The sequence below is a fragment of the Mustela nigripes genome, chromosome 13 (genome assembly GCF_022355385.1).
Source record: "Mustela nigripes isolate SB6536 chromosome 13, MUSNIG.SB6536, whole genome shotgun sequence".
In the NCBI taxonomy this organism is placed as follows: domain Eukaryota; kingdom Metazoa; phylum Chordata; class Mammalia; order Carnivora; family Mustelidae; genus Mustela; species Mustela nigripes.
In genome coordinates, this window is record NC_081569.1 from 143,212,664 (window position 1) to 143,231,109 (window position 18,446).

At 51.5% G+C, this 18,446-nt stretch overlaps 1 protein-coding gene across 17 annotated transcripts in view; it reads left to right on the top strand.

Moving 5' to 3' along the window:
- Positions 1-18,446, top strand: part of KLC1 (kinesin light chain 1) — a 55,751-nt gene that overhangs the window by 21,680 nt on the left and 15,625 nt on the right. For 7 of the 17 annotated variants that reach the window (XM_059374080.1, XM_059374084.1, XM_059374085.1 and 4 more), the window contains exons 4-13: positions 1,729-1,807; positions 2,282-2,507; positions 6,743-6,830; positions 7,433-7,534; positions 9,967-10,140; positions 10,281-10,380; positions 12,674-12,723; positions 12,804-12,871; positions 14,989-15,097; positions 17,357-17,518. In XM_059374080.1, coding sequence (XP_059230063.1) covers positions 1,729-1,807; positions 2,282-2,507; positions 6,743-6,830; positions 7,433-7,534; positions 9,967-10,140; positions 10,281-10,380; positions 12,674-12,723; positions 12,804-12,871; positions 14,989-15,097; positions 17,357-17,518 — 1,158 coding nt within the window. Of the gene's footprint in view, positions 1-1,728; positions 1,808-2,281; positions 2,508-6,742; positions 6,831-6,920; positions 7,029-7,432; positions 7,535-9,966; positions 10,141-10,280; positions 10,381-12,673; positions 12,724-12,803; positions 12,872-14,988; positions 15,098-17,356; positions 17,519-18,446 lie in introns of those variants that run through there. The other 10 variants (XM_059374087.1, XM_059374083.1, XM_059374089.1 and 7 more) reach the window with 3 other exon arrangements.

Consider the following 18,446-nt stretch of genomic DNA (forward strand, 5'->3'; position numbering starts at 1 on the left):
CTGGAGGGCGAGGGCTTCCGTGTGTGGTTTTTGGGGGACACATTAACCCACAGCACCTTGCTTTATTAGCCCGACTCTAATTCTCCCTTGCTTTTGATTTAGAAGACGTATTGCTGTGGGAATAAGAATAAATGAGCTACAGATGGCAGCCCATGATTTCGCCTAGAATACTGTGTGATGTTGTAAGGTTTTGTTGAATCAGAGACTTTTAAAACTTGTTATTTTGAGAAAATACCGAGCTTGGAGAAGAGAGCTAACAGCTAATTCTGCCTTTCCTTTTGGGGTGTACCTGGATGATGGTTTCTTCTGAATGCATTGGAGTAGGCAGCACAGGTCATGGCACACTCCGCGGCTGCTGCTGGGCGCGTTTCCGTGGCATGGGGACGTGCTCATGTGCAGGCGGGGCCGGCTCTGGTCCGGAAGTTTCCCACGGGCATGGTGCTCGTCTGCACTGTGACCTCCTGCTCTCAGCAGAGCCGGTCATGGCCTTCATTCACCACGGCAGGAGCTGGTCCGTGACCCTGTGTGGCACTCAGCTGTCATGTCTCCTCGGCTGGCTTGCATCTGAAATGGGTCCTTTTCAGACAGAGAAAACAGTCTTTCTCTGCCTTTCACGGCACAGATGTTTTTGAAGAATATACGAATCAGTTACTTCATGGGTTGTTCCTCAGTCTGGGTTTGTCTCCTGTCTCTCTGTGTTTAGATCATGCGTCCCAGACAGGAGTAGTATCAGGGTGAGTCTGTGTCCGTCTCCCGTGACCCCTTCCAGAGGCAAGGGAGGATGGTGCTGACTTTGCACTTGGTCAGGCTGTTGTCTGTTCGCTCCCATTGTGTCGTCGTGGGTTTTATCCCTGCACTAACCGGGGATCTGTGGGGAGACTCGAGGCACAGACTTAAAGCCAGCAGGTTTCCGGGGCGCCTGGTGGCTTGGTTGGGTGTCTGATGATTCTTGCTTTTGGGTCAGGTCACGGCTCGGGATCTTAGGCAAGGGATCCAACCCTTCATCGGGCTCTGCACTGCTCGTGGAGCCTATGCAGGATTCTCTCTTTCTCTTCCAGTAAATAAATAAATAAAATCTTAAAAAAAATAAAAGCAAGCTGGCAGGTTTTAGGTTGCTCTTGGGAGTCCTGTGGTGGTGTTGTGCAGGGAAGAGGGACCTGAGCCCTCCAGTTCTCTGGCGCTCCGCGATGGGCCAGTTTAGTCTGTTTTTACATATTTGGTTTCCAAATAAAATTGATTTCAAGGAAGAGTTTCCCTGCAGTATTTGAACTTCTCAGAGTGTCGTGAAGAACCTGAGGGATAGAGACGCTGTCATGGTCGTCGGCCGCCGAGGCCTGCATCTCGGGTGTGAGTTCTAGTCTGGCAGGCTCTTTATTACTCTCTCCTAAATCTGTAGATAAGCCAAATTGTGGTTGATTCCATATTTGATTGACTTTATTTTTTAACGATTTTATTTATTTATTGAGAGAGAAGGAGAGACCGAGAGAGCATGAGCAGGGATGAGGGGCAGAGGGAGAAGCAGACCCCTTGCCAATCCAGGACTCTGGAATCATGACCCAAGCGGAAGGCAGTGTCCATCGACAGCCACCTAGACGTCCCTATATTTGATTTTTAAAACCGGTTATCCTTTCTGAGATTGTTTTGTTAAACTGATATTTGTATGAAGGATTTCTGGTGCAGGATTTGTAGTACCGGTAAGGCTGAAGTTCTCCCGGATTGCTTTTATAGGAGGACAAAGACACTGATTCCACCAAAGAACCTCTGGATGACCTTTTTCCAAATGACGACGACGATCCCGGGCAAGGAAGTAAGTTGGCGAGGGGGAGTGGTTACATGGCAGCCCGGACAAACAGAAGGTGGCTTGTCCTACCCCCATGTGATGGCCGTAATTAGTGGGCGTCCTGGTGCCGGTAGCTGCTTCCCAGAGGCACGTGCACACCAGTCACCCAGCGTTTCCCAAGACAACTTCAGGTGTTCTTACCGGGATGCAGTACATGTTGGACCAGCCCCTACGACGAACCTGGGGCCCAAACCAGCAGTTTGCGTGTAGTGTGTGCATTCTTGCAGAGGGAGACAGGCAGAGTTGGTCGGGTGCTGAGGGGAGCCTCCCTGTACTGTTGGGGCATCACACCACCCCTGACATGTGACTCGTGGCCCCCCGCCTGCCAGGGCAGCGCTGCACGGGTTTGTGCAGCGTGGGGGCTGGGCGTCCCCCGGGAGCAGAGCTAGGGAGGAGGGGTCTGACTGACGGTGTCGCCTGGTCCGTGTCCCTTGTGTGCAGTCCAGCAGCAGCACAGCAGTGCAGCGGCGGCCGCGCAGCAGGGCGGCTACGAGATCCCGGCGCGGCTGCGCACGCTCCACAACCTGGTTATCCAGTACGCCTCGCAGGGGCGCTACGAGGTGGCCGTGCCGCTCTGCAAGCAGGCCCTGGAGGACCTGGAGAAGACGTCCGGCCACGACCACCCGGATGTGGCCACCATGCTGAACATCCTGGCCTTGGTGTACAGGCTAGTACTCCTTCTCTGCCCTTGTCTTCTCTACCCGCAGTATTTCTAATGAACGTGGAGGGTTTGAGATATGTTTCTGGAAACCTGTAGAAGCTTGCTTTGCTGGCTTCATTGGTCACGTCTCTTCACACTTGCCTTTTTCCGCCAGGTCCTGTGTACCATGTTTCTTTTGTCCAGAGTAGCCTTCCCACCCTTCGAGGGCTTTGTTAGCTCCTGCCCGTTCTGAGTCCCAGGTCGCACTTGCCCTTTGCCCCTGTTGTGCCCCCAGAGCCCTTAACCCTTCCCTTTTCTCTGGCACTTCTCACTGTGCTTGGCGTTGGGGTTCTTTGAATTTTGTTCTCTTCTCCCAGAACAGTGTCCCTGAAAGTTGGGGACCAGCTTGTGTCCTGTCCGCACTTCTCACCTCACGCCGGCGCCGCTTCTCCCCGGAGCCCTTGGTGAACACCTGGAAGGGAACCAAGGAGTTCGCCCTGTGGCGCAGGCCGTGATGTGGTAGAGGCTCGTGTGTGTCCCCTGGCTGAGCTCAGCTGCAGTGGGTCTGGACGGAGAAGGGAGTGGTTCTCCGCACAGCACGATCGGTTTGCTCTAGCCCTTCCAGTTTTGTGGGTAGGGATTAACACATTGGTGTTTCTTCACTGGTTTGATTGTCCCCATTCGACATTTTGGTCCCCCAAGTATGGGTCAGACTCGGCTGCTTCCCGTGAGGCCCTAGAGATGAATGAGTGGGTGGCTCCTGCCCTCGGAGAAAGCAGGACATTGAATTTCAAGTCAGGAGAATTCAGGTTCTGTCTCTGTTAGATGGCCATGAGACAGAGGATGTTGTCCACAGCCCTTAGCTATCCTGAGCCTAAGTTTTCTTGTATCTGAAATGGAGGCCGTTGTACTGTCCACTCAGAGGTCCAGGGGAGGACTGGGGGCATGTGACATGTGGGGTTGCCTGGCAGACGTGAAACGCTCACAGGACCTTCTCAGGGAACTGACGGCCTCGTGTTGAAGAGAGCTGCTTTACATTTGTGTGCAGTTGCAGGAGCAGGAGACCGGGTTCTGCTAATAGAAGGACACAGAAGTTTTCATGGAGCAGAAAGATTCCTTCCAGTTGAGGGGCTAGGGGAAGGATTAACGGAAGGGGGGGAGCCCCACTCGGCCGGGCCTCGGAGGGCGGGTGGCGTTTTAGCACGCGGAGATGGTGTGCGGTGTTGAGTGTGTTTGGGGCTTACTCCTGAACCTCGCTGGCAAAGCTTGACGGCACCTGCAGGACAGCGGTAAGAGATGGGGCGGGGAGAAGCGGGGCCTGACCGTGGAGGTCCTGCGGGCAGTGTTGAGGGGTGCTGGTGGGGGTGCAGTGGGCCCCTACTCGGGTGTCACCAGAGTCCCTTTGGCCTTGTGCGCAGGATGGCGTGGTGACTGGGGCCTGGAGGCAGGGCAGGACCCTCGGGGTATGGAGCTGGGTCTGAGCAGGGACGGGGGCGGTGCATAGGGAGAGGACAGAGAGGGGCCCAGGGAGGGACACTGTTGCAGCCATTCATAGAGGTGAGTGATTTCTTCACGAAACAAAACACCACCAGAAAGCAAGCGGCCTTTCACAGCATGTCCGCAGCCCTGGCCGTGGTCAGCCGAGGTCTTCTGGGCAGCGTAGCGCGCTCTGGAGGGTAGTCCGGACCTTTCGGAGGTGCCCTGCCGGCGGACGTTGAGGTGGTTTGCGGATCTTCACTGTTACCATAGCGTAGGGACTCGGGGATTTATATTTAAAATCTTGACGGATGATGCCAAAAGTTTTTCAGATGTGTCTGCGCTGGGGCACTGGCTGGCTCAGTCAGGAGAGCATCTGACTCCTGATCTCAGGGTCGTGAGTTCGAGCCCTGTTGGGCTACTTGTGAGTTCTACTCCTGTTGGGAGTAGAGGTCATTTCAAATAAATGAAGCTTAGAGCAGTTTTGTGTGTGGTAACATGAAAGCTTTTGGCCAACAATAGACATTACTATTATAAATGAATTAAATAAAAAAATGCACGTAGGGTTTCTGTTGTTGGTTGTAGGTGTGCCGGTTCCTCGTTTACAGTGTCAGGCAGCGGGAATTTCCGGGCCTCACTGCAGTGTGGCAGTTTTTCCCCTTAGTGCTCTGGCCGAGGGGCTCTGTGAGTCAGAAGTCCGGAACAGGTGCATGAGCCGTCTGCGCGTTCACATTCAGGTTCGGGACTGCGCTCCAGGGCTGGCCTGTAACCTTCTCCGCTTTCTTGTGTTAGGGCACGTTTAATTTTAACTCTTCGGGGGAAGAGCATAACATACTGATAAACGTCTTTAGAAGTTTTGTCTGAGATTTTGGATTTTTTGAGAATTGGTTCCTGCAATGGGTTAGCATCTACACAGTCTACGCCCGGTACCTGTGGCCAGACTCCTCAGGCTGGGGGCGGCCCCTTTCCCTCTCTTGGTCCAGCCGCGTTTCCCAGCCGGCGGCGAGGCTTGTCCACGCCTCAGTAACGGGAAGCAGGGCCGGTGGTTGCCTTCGTGCTTCCCTGGTTGGATGTTTTTAGTCATTTGTGTTCTTCTGTGACTCTTCCATAATCTTGTGCATTTTTCTGTTAGGCGTTTCCCGCGTGCAGTGGTATACTTCTGTTTTCATTTTCAGTTTGAATTTCCTGGTCAGTTGAGTGCAGGCCCCTGCACCAGAGTTCCTGGGGCACGGCTGGTTTCTTTGTGTTCCGGCGGAGGGTGACGGTCGTTGTTGGGGGTCACGCCTGAGAACCAGTGCTATTGCTCTTGGAGTCATCTCGCTTTGGCTAATTAATTAATAGCCGCTGACATTTTAGGGCCTGCTACAGTTTGGAAAAGTGCTTGGTACCCCTTGCCTCTGTCAGCTTACACAGGCTTTTAGGTAGTTCTTGTTAACTGGTTTTAAGGGTCTCTAGTAGTTCTCGAGACTTTGTCATACCTGCTGATTTTCACAAAATATTTGAGCCACTTTGTCATGTGTTGTAGGGTATTGGGAGAAAACTACCTCTGTACCCTTGGCCAGAGTTAGCGTGCTTCAGAGGTTCTGGGGGTGCGCTGACCCTTTGCGTGTCCGTAGGGGAGTTTGGCTTCTGCAGGGCAAAGCCTTGCCGGGCAGCTCTTAGACACAGTTACGGAACACGTGTGCTGGTCTCACAGAGCGAATAACTTCTGTGGTCACGTTGGAGGGCAGAGGCCGGGGCTGGGCTTTCTGCCTTACTGCAGTGAGGAGCCGCCTCCTTCCTCCTCCCTCAAGCAAACAGTGGGAAGGTGTGTACCAGATGAACACACTGGGAGATATTTATTTATTTATTACTATTTTTTATTTTATTTTTTCAGTGTTCCAAGATTTATTGTTTATGCACCACACCCAGTGTTCCATGTAATACGTACCCTTCTTAATACCCGTCACCAGGCTCCCCTCAACCCCCACCACTTCCCTTCCAAAACCCTCAGTTTGTTTCTCAGAGTCCACAGTCTCGCATGGTTCATCTCCCCGGGATGTATTTATTTATTTATTTATTTATTTATTTATTTATTTATTTTTTTTATTTATTTATTTGTCAGAGAGAGAGAGAGCAAGAGCGAGCACAGGCAGAGAGGCAGGCAGAGTCAGAGGGAGAAGCAGGCTCCCTGCGGAGCAAGGAGCCCAATGTGGGACTCGATCCCAGGACGCTGGGATCATGACCTGAGCCGAAGGCAGCCGCTCAACCAACTGAGCCACCCAGGCGTCCCCGGGATGTATTTATTTTTAACAAGGTTTTTCATTGTACGCACAGCATATCATTAGCTTCTTAGAGCAACTCTGTGAGTTAGGTAAGACACTTTCCAGACGGGTTGACTGGGACTGTGGGAGGCTGCTTAATGTCCCAAGGCCTTGCAGGCCTTCGCTGGCAGAGCCTGGGATCGAACCCTGGGGTCAGTTCTGTCAGATAGCAGGTGAAGCTCTGCCCGGCCTTCTGGACCGGCTCCTGTACTCTGCAATACAGTGTTGTGGTGCGGGGGCAGTGTCGTCCCCGAAACCTGGACGGGAGGGCCAGGTTCCAGAGCTAATTGGGTCTGATTCCAAGTTCCCGTTTATTGGTGGAGTCTCTTTCTTCTACACTGGTGGTATTTCTGATCCTTTTAATAGTGGACTTTTATTTTTTAAATAGCTCAAGTTTAACTTTTATTTCTGTAGTTGCAAAATTGCATTTTAAAAAAGACGTAAGTTATATCCAAAACACTTACTGTGTGCTTTTCAATGTAGAGACCAGAATAAATACAAAGATGCCGCTAATCTACTGAACGATGCCTTGGCCATCCGTGAGAAGACTTTGGGCAAAGATCATCCTGCGGTTTGTATATCTGGTTCTTTCCTTTTTATATTTAATTTTCCCTAATAGATTTTTTTTTTACCCAACTCATTTTAATATTAAACTCAACAGGGAAGGTTTAAGAGCTGCCCTTTGACTAGAGGTGCAGGTAGGAGTCCTCACTCACTCAGTCCCCGCGCTGAGCTCCGGCCCTGGAGGCTCTGACGCTCGGCCTTTGCCTGCGCACGTTAATCTGTTCATCACCACTACTTCCCATGGATCACGTACTCTTGTTTTTTTATCCGAAATCAAATTGCATGTACTTCTATAAATTTTTTTCTAAAGAATTTATATTTTTCTTAAAATCTGGCCAGATTTGCAAGCAGATCTGTGTTTGGGTTGGCTTTGTGGCTTCCAGTGAAATTAAAAAAAAAAAAAAAAAATCAAGATCATGGTGGTGTTGATTGTTTAATTTGAGTGTCTCCGGTTCACTTAGTGTAACCTGTAGCGTGTTGTGAACTGCCCTTTGCTTCTCACTGAAGTCCTGTCCCCTCGCGCTGTGGAGAGCACGTCCCCGAGAGCGTGAGACTGAGGTCCTGCCGCTGCCGCTGCTTACCGGTCTCTGCTGGTCCCTCCGTTGGCAGGTGGCGGCGACTCTGAATAACCTTGCAGTGCTTTACGGCAAGAGAGGGAAGTACAAAGAGGCTGAACCGCTGTGTAAGAGAGCGCTGGAGATCCGAGAGAAGGTGCGGGCAAAGACGTGCACTCAAGTATTTCACGTTTTGTGTTTTGAGGAATGACCCCTGTGGTATGTTGTGACTGAGCATTTCCTGGAAGAATCTCACCTGGTGAAGGCTGAGGCAGACAGCCCACAAAACGCAGCCGGACGAGCCCACTCCGACTGGGGTTCAAAAGGAGTGAGAGGGTGTTCAGGGACACTGCGTGGTGCAGTCCCATAAGCGTCCGCCTCTTGGTTTTGGCTCAGGTCGTGATCTCGGGGTCGTGAGATCGAGCCCTGCATCGGGCTCTGTGCTCAGTCAGCTTGCGATTCTCTGCCCTTTCCGCTCGTGCGCACCCGTGCTGCTCTCTCGCTCTCAAAACAAATAAATAAATCTTTAAAAATAAATAAATAAGTAAAAGGGTTGGGGGAGTGGGTTCAGTCTTTGTGCCTTGCCCGCCTGATGTGGCCTAGAAATAACTGCAGGAGGAGGAGCCCCTGAAGACTGGACGTGGAGGGCATTTACCGTTTGATAGCGGGGCATGTACTTGTGGATAAGAAAAATACTGAAATTGAAAAATGAAGTCACCAAATATGCTTATAAAGCTTAAAAAAATGAAGTGATTTTCAGAACTGAAGTTTGGCTGAGAAGTACAGATTCCATCGCCGTCCTGGGTAGTCGTCCTGCGGCTGCAGCCTGTGCTAATTAGGTGTTGGGGAAACGTGGCCTGGTAATCTCAGCAGGCAGGGGGCTCTGGTAGACCAAGGGTAGTATTTTAAATTGATATTCCTGTGATTATTTACCAGTGATACTGCAAGGTCGTTTAATTTTTGGCCGTGTGGTGAAATTGGGAAAGGGGAACTAAAAGAGGCTCCTCATCAAATTACACAGGAGAACTTTTCTCATGCCACCATCTGCATGATACCTATGAATTAAAATGGTCAGATTTTGAGTGGCCTGGGGTAAAGTCGAAGAGAACATGGAAGTATCCAGTGGAGGATTATGAGCTCTGCTCCGTCATCTGCCAGCTTTATCCATGCGCAGCTGCTTTCGTTCACTCATTTAGTAATGCGTGCGGAGGGTTCTGGGTGGTGAGAGCTGGTGGGCGTGCTCCTTCCGTGGGGCTCGGCCGCACGGGCTTCGGGGTTAGAGCTCTGGGAGTGTGCAGAGCAGGGGCTCCGGCAAGCCCAGGGTGTGCGGGTGCACCGGGGACGGCTTCCCGCAAGTGCTGAGTGTTGGAGCTGGTCTTACGTCAGTCCCCCAAGCAGGGAGGGGAAGGGCGTGCAGAGAGGCATGGGCGGGCAGCAGGCCACACTGGGAACATGGGTGAGGGCATGAGGCTGAGAGAACGAACGGCTTTTTCAAGGTAGTAGGGAGGTGGGTTAGTATTTATTCATCTGTGAGTCAACACTTTTCTAGGTACTGGGGTTACAGTGGTGTAGGAGATAGAATTTGTACTGTTGTGGCTTACATTACATTACACTGGGCAATGCCGGACTACACAGGTAAGTAAGATAGTTTCGGGTGGTGATACTTGCAAAGAAAGAACAACCAGGATGCCCGTGAGTTAACCTGGGTAGAGACGGGCTGAGACTCCCGTGAGCTGGATGGAAGGAGGTGTCCCCTCTGAGGGTTGAGCAGTTCGTGGGGGGGTAGCTGGGGGTCCTGGGAGAAGGGCACCAGGCATGTGGGGTGGGAGCTCCCGGAGCCCTGAAGGTGGGGTATGAAATAGGAGGGCTGTGGTTTGGGGTGGGTGCAGAGGACCTTCAGGTCTTAGTGGGAAGGGATATGTGGGCTGAATCTCGAGAGCTAGAGATTCCTTTTGAAGGTTTGCATGCATAGGAGAGCCTGGTGCACTAGCTCGGGTCAGAAAGGGCTCTTCCAGAACTTGGGGGTCATACCAATATAATCTTTATACAGCCATTTCCTAGTTTCAGGCCATGAGTTCTAATGGCACCTGTGCCAGCCCCCATGTGGGGTCACTGTAAGGACGAAAGGTTGAGAGTGTGGAGGGAAATCCGTACAGTCTCTTTACCCAACAAGAGTATGAGTTTTGGCTGTTTCTTTCTTTCTTTCTTCCTTTCTTTTCTTTTCTTTTTCTTTCTTTTTTTTTTTTTTTTTTTTTAAAGATTTTATTCATTTATTTGACAGAGAGCCCAAGTAGAGGAAACAGGGGTAGAGGCAGAGGGAGAAACAGGCTCCCCACGGAGCAGGGAGCCCAACATGGGACTCCATCCCAAGACCTTGGGATCATGACCTGAGCTGAAGGCAGCCGCTTAATGACTGAGCCACCCAAGGCACCCGTCTGGTTTCTTTGTGTATACTGCGGGACCCTGGGCCTGGACGGTGGGCACAGCCACGGTTGTGTTGAGAAAGGGTCCTTCTCCTGGGGGGCGGAGAACGGACTGGATGGCACTAAAACAAATCGATGTTCCTAACACACCCATTTTTCTTTGCAGGTTTTGGGAAAGGATCACCCCGACGTTGCCAAGCAGTTAAATAACTTGGCCTTACTGTGCCAGAATCAGGGCAAGTACGAGGAAGTAGAATATTATTATCAAAGAGCCCTGGAGATCTACCAAACAAAACTGGGGCCTGATGACCCCAATGTGGCCAAAACAAAAAATAACCTGGTATGTGGACAGCGGTGCCCTCTGTAGGTAGAGCCCCAAATGCTGGTTTTTTGATCTCTGAGCTTTGTGTCGTTTAACCTGTAGACAGGAATGTGTCTTCTCTACGAATGAAGTTACTAAGTACTTTATTTTATTTTAAGGCATCCTGCTATCTGAAGCAAGGAAAATTCAAGCAAGCAGAAACACTGTACAAAGAGATTCTCACTCGTGCACATGAAAGGGAGTTTGGCTCTGTAGATGGTAAGGACCCTGCTTTCGCTTCTGAGCAGACACGGTTGTTAGCGTGCATTAAAAATGGTGATTCCCAGCCGGAACTCGGTAATACTCAAGTCACCGTCTCATTTTCAAGGTAGAATTTAATTGAATTTTAGAAATGATTTTGCCGATAGCACTTAGAGGAGAGGATATGACACAGTCGGAGTGTCATGGGCTCATTGATTCGTTCATCTGCCATCCAGTGGACACGGCGGGGTCACCAGGTACTCAGTGGGTCGCGTGCCTTGTGGTCAGGGGTGATAGGCCTGCTACCCCCCGTCTTTCTGCGTTGCCCTCTCCGGAGTCCAGGCTTTGCTCTTGCACAACTCAGAGCACTAACCCCAGAAAACCTCTCTGGAGGCATCGGTGCTCTCTGGATTTACTGTGATTCTGGTTCTCCCGGAGCCAGCAGGGACAGTAGCATCAGCACCACGTGGGACCTGTTGGAAATGCAAATGGTTGACCCCATGCCAGGCCTGCTGGGTTATTGGACTGTCTCAAAGAGCCAAGGCCTGTCTCCGTATTCCTCAAAGTGCTATGGGTATTTAATATACAGTTTTGGGGTAAATATTTTAAAAGATTTAAAATGTTTCATGCAACAGTTTTATTTGTGTGTTAAGTAAGGCATTTATTTCCCTCTGCGTCAGGTGTTCCTTAAGGCGTTGGGAATGAGTGTTATTACTGGTGTGCAGGAAACCTGAGGCTGCACAGGGAAAGCGGTTTTGCTTAATAAATGTTTTCGTGTGTAGAGAGTTTCTAGAAACCACTTGGGAAAAGTCTTCGGAGTGTATTAGCTTTTTCCCCTCCTTCGCTAAGTGGAACAGTAGGTCGCTTTTACTCTCCGTGCACAGGAGGCCGCGGGCTCAGCGCAGGGGTCGTGGGCAGGGGCAGCAGCCCGCCTCCAGCTGCAGAGGCCGGTGCATTGTGTAGTGATTCCAGGGCATTTCCTTGATGCTTTTTAAAAAAAGCTCTGTTCTTGGGGGATACTTGTTTCCTTAAGATTTGCTGGCTTCTTTTCTAAAAACAAGCATAGAGTCCAGTTAAGTTCTAGTGAAAGCAGCTTTCCTGTGTTTGCCCTCCATACAGATGTCCCATGCAGGACACGAGGTGCAGATGTGTCCTGTTGCCGTCTGTGGGTGCCCTTCAGGCTCCCGGGCCTGCTGCTCATGGCGCGCCCACGCACCGGTGTCACTTGGGGTCCCCGCCCGTGCGCCCTTAGCTCGCTGCGGGCTGGCCGCCGTAGCGGTTTGCCTCGCTCAATAGCTCCGACTGCGCTCTGTGCTGTTCGTAGGCCTCAGGTACTGTTCGCTCTCCTAAAGCCGCTATTGGAATCAGGCTTCAGGTTTCTCCTGTGACATGGCGAGTCCTTATCACACGAGGAGCCGTGGGCTTGGCCTCCCGAGAGGCAGTCTCAGTGTGGGAGCGCGTGTCATTTTCCCGACAGTCCGGGGAATTTCAGGAGTGAGGACGCGGTAGCTGAAGTGGCTTGTCCGAGGTCTGGTCGTCAGTGAGGACGGTGTGAGCTCCGGTTTCTTCCTCTGGAACTTGAGATCGGTGCTCGTGGTGGGAATCATGAAAGTTCACGCAGAGAGGGCACGTGAAAGTCACCCATGATTCCAGCACCCGGATAACCTTCTGACATTTGTAGTGTCTTTCTGTGCTGGTTGATTTATGTGCGTAAGCCATACTTCACTTACAGTCATGTTTACTTCTTCCTTCATACTTGGACCTCAGGCATTTTCCTTATAAAGAAAATTTGTCAGAAACTTCATTTTGAGCTTGCTTGTGCTCCATGGTGTGGGCACGCTGGTCGGTAGAGACTTAGGGAGTGTCATGGTTAAGGTTCTTGAAAGTTAAGACGACTTTAAGAGAATATTGATCAGTATCTTTCTCCACTCTGCTCCCAGCATCTTACCCTTCGCTTAGCCCCTGTTTAATGCTGGCGTTCGGAAGTTCGGAGGCCCCCCAGCAGTGTGTGAGCATTTTAGGGGCCCCGGCATATTTGTCCACTTCCTTGACAGCTGCCTGCCCTGTGTGGGTACATGGGATTGTGAGTCTATGTGTGTGTGTTCACGGCGCTGCACGTGGATGGCCATCTGCGTGTTTCTTCCGCCCTCATAGGCTCCACCATGAACTTCCTCTGTCCAGGTCCTAAAAAGTAGCGCCTAAGGAGGCTCACGTGAGAAATGAGAACTTGGCAGTCGCTGCAACTCGACAGCCTCTGCTCGTGGGCCCTGTCATGCTGCACTTTCATAGTACGGTATTTTTTCTCCCCTAGATGAAAATAAACCCATTTGGATGCACGCTGAAGAAAGAGAAGAATGCAAAGTAAGAATAAACTATTTTGAGAAGTTTACTAAATTGGTTATATTGTGTTTTAAGGTAAATATTCATTTGTTATGACTTAGGGAAAGCAAAAGGACGGGACATCTTTTGGAGAGTATGGCGGCTGGTACAAAGCCTGCAAAGTTGATAGGTACGTCTTTTTTTTCTTTATAAAAAATTATATTTATTGGGCGCCTGGGTGGCTCAGTGGGTTAAGCCGCTGCCTTCGGCTCGGGTCATGATCTCAGGGTCCTGGGATCGAGTCCCGCATCGGGCTCTCTGCTCAGCAGGGAGCCTGCTTCCTCCTCTCTCTCTCTGCCTGCCTCTCTGCCTACTTCTGATCTCTGTCTGTCAAATAAATACATAAAATCTAAAAAATTATATTTATTTTGTGGGGCGCCTGGGTGGCTCAGTTGGTAAAGCAACTACCTTCAGCTCAAGTCATGATCCTGGAGCCGAGAGACCTTGCTTGGCAGGGAGTCCTCTCTGACCCTCCCCCTTCCAGGCTGGCTCGCTCTCATTTTTTCTCTCTCAAAGAAGTAAATCTGAAAAAAAAAAAAAAATTTATATATTTTAGATTAGATAGAGCAAGAGCAAGCAAGCGAGCAGTGGGAGGGGCGGGGCAGGCAAGGAGGGAAGGACAGGCAGACCCCATGCTGAGCGCAGAGCCTGACACAGGGCTCAGTCTCATGACCCCGAGCTCATGACCTGAGCTGAAATCAGGAGTTGGACACTCAGCCGACTGAGCCGCCCAGGCGCCCCAATAGGTATGACCTTTGAACTAAACTGTCCTGGAAGGTGCTTGTGCTTTAAGATCACCTTGTAAATGACTGAACACGGAAAGGTCCTTCGGGTGGTACGTGTGCACAGTCTCCCACGTTCACAGATTCCAGTCAGGAAACCCGTAACTTCGTAACGAGGTCATGTACCTACACACAGCTCACTGCGATGTTGGTGAAATTCAGCTTCTGTCCAGTACCACGGCTCTGCTGCCATAGCGCAGGAGGAGGAGGTAACGAAGTAGGAAGCCAGTGTGCAGGGTGGCCTCGGAGCAGACTCTGGAGACGGCCACATTCTGCAGGACTCCGCAGTCGCGTGTCTGGCACGTGGCAGACCCCCCTACTCCTGTCCTCGCAGCCCTTGGCACCTCTGGGGACTGTGTGGCTGCAGGGGGCAGGGTGAGACCCTCCCCTGCTGCCCTGTGAGCCTGTGCTGCCCGCACCTCTGTTTCGTCTCCCGACTGGAACGCCTTCCTGGCAGATTTTTCCCTCTCTTAACTGTGACTTCCCCTAGAAGACCAGTCTGCCGGTCATCTGTTCCCGGAAAGTTCTCTGAACCCTCTTCTGGGTTCCCCATAGCACTTACCATAAGAACCAAAATTTATAGGCTTTGTATTTTCCACTGCTACGTAAATGTCTCAGAGACCTGGGGTATAGCTTCTTTATTTCGGTGCCGTAAGCGCTTGTTATGAACCAAGAGAACTGTGGAAGGACGCGTGTATGCGAAAAGCACACCTAGGTGTATTTTTAGGTTTATTTCTAGCTTTTTCTAAGATTGCTGTGAGGAGTGCAGCAGCGCCACATCCCCGTGCACACTGTTCGCTCTTCCTGTGCGCGGCACTCGCCTGCCTCCGACCCTTTGCACTTGCGCTGCTTCCCTTCTGCTTGTGGACAGGAGGGAGGTGCATAGCAGTGTCACACACCGTGTCCTCTTTACTGCCCGGCGACAGAGCAGCTCTGCTCCGGGCCAGGCATGGTGGTCCTCAGACAGAGCCAGCACACATGCTTCTGTTGACGGGGCTGGCGGATGGTGAGAGCAGCTGTGGCCTGCAAAGAGCACATGAGCGTGTCGTGCTGGCTGCGGGGCTCAGCACAGCGGGCCCTGGCCCTGGCCCTGCGGAGGGTTCCACGGGAGTGTCGGGGGCAGCCCCACTGCTGAAAAGTAGGCAGGTGGTCCTTTGGGAGAGAAGAACTTTAAAGAGGGACACCTGGGTGGCTCAGTTAGTTAAGTATCCAGCTCTTGATCTCAGCTCAGCTCTTGATCTCAGGGTCTTGAGTTCAAGTCCTGAGTTGGGCTCCATGCTGGGCGTGGAGCCTGCTTCAAAGAAGAAAAAACAAACTTATGGAAATTTATAGTTTAAAAAAGTACTGTAGAAATTTAAAAAGTACTTCTCACAAACTTGTTTGTTAGTGCTTTAGATTTTGTGCGGTTAATAGTAGTTCTAAAACTTGTATTTAAGAAGTCTGTGTATCTTATGCTTTCTTACAGTCCAACTGTTACAACTACTTTGAAAAACCTTGGGGCACTTTACAGACGTCAAGGCAAGTTTGAAGCTGCAGAGACATTGGAAGAAGCTGCCATGAGGTCCCGTAAACAGGTCAGTGACCTGCCTTCTGTTCTTAACTCACATGTTGGGCCTTTGAGTGTAATGACTCTCTTTTATATGACTTGTCAAAGGCTTGATTTAGAAATAGAAAATATTTTAGCTTGTGCAAGGAAAGTTATATTGTTTAAAAGGCTTAACTGTGACACCAAAAGCACAAGCCGCAAAAGAAAAACTTGATCAGTTAGATTCATCACCATGAATTAGAAATGTTGGTGCACTTAGGACACAGGAAAGTGAAGGCCCCCACAGAAATGGGTGGGAGCATTTGCAGGTCACATCTGCTGAGGACCCAGTACCCAGAATGTGTAAGACAGAAGGATCTCCTAGTTTAGAAGTGAGCGACGGAGCTGGATAGTCATTTCTCTGCTGACGGCACACAAATGCCCACAGGCGTGTGAAGAGATACTCTGCGTCCCTCGTCAGCAGGGACGTGCACATCCGACCGCTTCACAGCCGCCGCGGCGGGGATGGCGTGAGTCCAGAGCAGACAGGAAGTAGCAGGTGTGAGGGCAGGACGGAGCGGCGGGAGCCCCCGTGCGCCGCCGGCGGGGTGGGGTGTCGTGGGCTGGTGCGGTCACTGCGCACTCAGCGGTCCGCTGCGAGGTCGGACTTGGGCTGAGGTGCCGTCTGTGGAAGCTCGGGAACGGCGTGCTCGCTGCCCCGTGCCCGGGAGGCTGCCGGGTAACCAGTGAATGCGTTACTCTGTGCGCGCGCGTGCGTGGCAGCGGATGAGGCTACCTAAAGGGGGGTTTGGTTTCGGTTTGTCTTCAGAGGATCGGAGAGGCAGGTGTGAGTTTTTCCCCTTCCTTAGTGGTATGTGTGTCGGTCGTTGTGTGCTTGTTCATGGCCAGTTCTGTCTGAGATTAGAATAGCCCATATATGCCCGAGAGATTTTTTTCTCTCTAAAGAATCTGTGCAGAGTGATGAGAGCAGACCCGGTAGCAACGCTGTCTCCGCCCGTGCCCCTTTCTTCAGGTCCGTCACCCTTCAGGGGTCCTCTGGCTCTGGAGGGCTGCGTGGGGGGAGAGCGCCCTGTGGCGTCGGCAGCCTCGTGGGGCCTGGCTGTGTGCGGGCCCTGCTAGGGAGGCCGGGTGGCGTAGGCCGTCCTGGTGCCCATCCTGGCCTGGGAGTGTGCCCACCACTCATCTTCAGGAGTCTTGCCAGTAATCCGGGCTTCGTTCTCAGGTGCCGGGATAGTGTGTATCAAATGAGCCAAGTCTGGGGTCATGAGTTGCAGGAATTTAAAGGAAGGGGTTGGCCATGCTTTACCGGGAGTGCTGCCCTCGTGCCGGCTGCGGGGCCACGGTCTGCCTTACTGTCAGAGTCACAGCGGCACGGCGTCTGCTTGACGTGTGTGCCTGTTGGGGAGGAAACTGTGAAAGTCGGTACAGGTGTCACATTTGCAGGAGCTGCTGGGGTTAAAATCCCACTTAGAATAGGGAACGTGTTGCGTCTGGGTCTTTTGAACTGAAATGCATGCGGAGAACAGTCTTGGCCATGTTCGTGGTGCGGGAATGTTTTAGCCCAAGTGTGCACGGGGCCCTCCCTGCCGAAATGAGGCGAGGGCTTGCTGCTCTCCTCACTCCCTGGTGGGAGTGTGTCCCAGCATCCCACCGTGAGGCCTGGCAAGCAGAGAAGTGGAGGGAATTGCACGCTTGCACGCCTGCCTCCCTGGGCCTGTCGTGGATGTTCGCTGCCCTCGGGCACAGCCCCCCACTGCTCTGTCCACCAGGCCTGTCCTGGGCGCAGCATTTCAGACTTGTGTGCATCACTGTGTTCCCTTGTGAATACTTAAGTGTGCAGATCACTCACGGGGGCCCAGTATTTGCTTTTTTTTTTTTTTTTTTTTTTTTTTTTTAAAGATTTTATTTATTTATCAGAGAGAGAGAGGGAGAGAGCAAGCACAGGCAGACAGAGAGGCAGGCAGAGGCAGAGGGAGAAGCAGGCTCCCTGCTGAGCAAGAAGCCCGATGTGGGACTCGATCCCAGGACGCTGGGATCATGACCTGAGCCGAAGGCAGCGGCTTAACCCACTGAGCCACCCAGGCGTCCCTTCTTTTTTTTTTTTTTTAATTTGAGGTAAGTTTTGTGAAGAGTGAAATGTCTTAAGTGTATATTTCTGAGAATCACTCTTCTGTGTGTAAGTGCTGTTTCTGGGTTGTTTCTTCCCCGGGAGAAGCTCAGCTGTCCTAGAGTCCTTCGTCAAGCTTCCTTCTAACGGCTCCAACCCTCCCCCTTGCCTGGCTCACAGGGTCTTGACAATGTTCACAAACAGAGAGTAGCCGAAGTGCTGAATGACCCTGAGAACATGGAGAAGCGGAGAAGCCGGGAGAGTCTGAACGTGGACGTGGTCAAGTACGAGAGCGGCCCTGACGGAGGGGAGGAAGTGAGTATGAGCGTAGAGTGGAATGGGGTAAGTACAGTACACAGCCGCCGGCCGGTCGCCGGGAGGCCGCCTGGCCCAGGCGCCCAGCAGGACTGCTGTCCTGCAGCTTCCTCTGGCTCACATGCTAGACACTGTCCTTTCCTCAAATTAAGTATGAATTAAGCTTTCTGTGAGTGCTTACCTTCTGCTAATAACGAAGTCTGTTACTTGTTTGAAGTGGTCATTTTCTTCTCCGTAGGGACCCATGAAAGCTGTTTGGCTTCACTTTGAGCGCTGAAATGCTGATTGAGTGTCCTGGTTACTTAGAGCCACAGTCCGTAACCTGGTTTTATTTTAATATTAGGGTTAATGTGGCAGAAAACTAACTTGCTTTTTTCACTTACCCATTTTCGTTGCTAACTCCAGTGCTCCTAATGTCACTGACCAGTGCTGTAGGTGTGTGAGAATTGCTTTAAATTCCTTAAGGGGAGGTCCTGTTTCAGACAGAGCTGGCCTCCAGATGAGAGCGGTTGGGGCGGCCGCTCTTCACGGCCCCCCTCGGTGCTGACCGCCGTGTTCCCGCTGAGGGTCCCGTGGCTCATCTGCCTGCACAGTCCTCTGCTAGAGGTTTTTGGATCCAGAACACGTGCCCGGGTTTGGAACATGTCGCTCCTAGCCAAGCTCTACCTCTGGGTTTCGCTCGTTTGCCCTTGTGGAGTTTCTCGCCACGGCTGTTTGCCCAGTGGTCGCCAAAGAGTGTGTGGCCTCCCGGACATTGTTTCTAGCAGATGTTGGTCACACAGGGCAACGCTTTTTGTATGTTGAGCTGGCGTCTTTGGAATTTTGCTTTTACCAGGGAGAGTTGAATGCAGGATTAGGTGCCCCATCAAAATGTTGTATTATTTTTCTTTGAAGTTGCAGTAGGTGCAGTTTGGTTAGGTAATTTTGCAGATGTTTTGCCAAATAGTAATCTTGG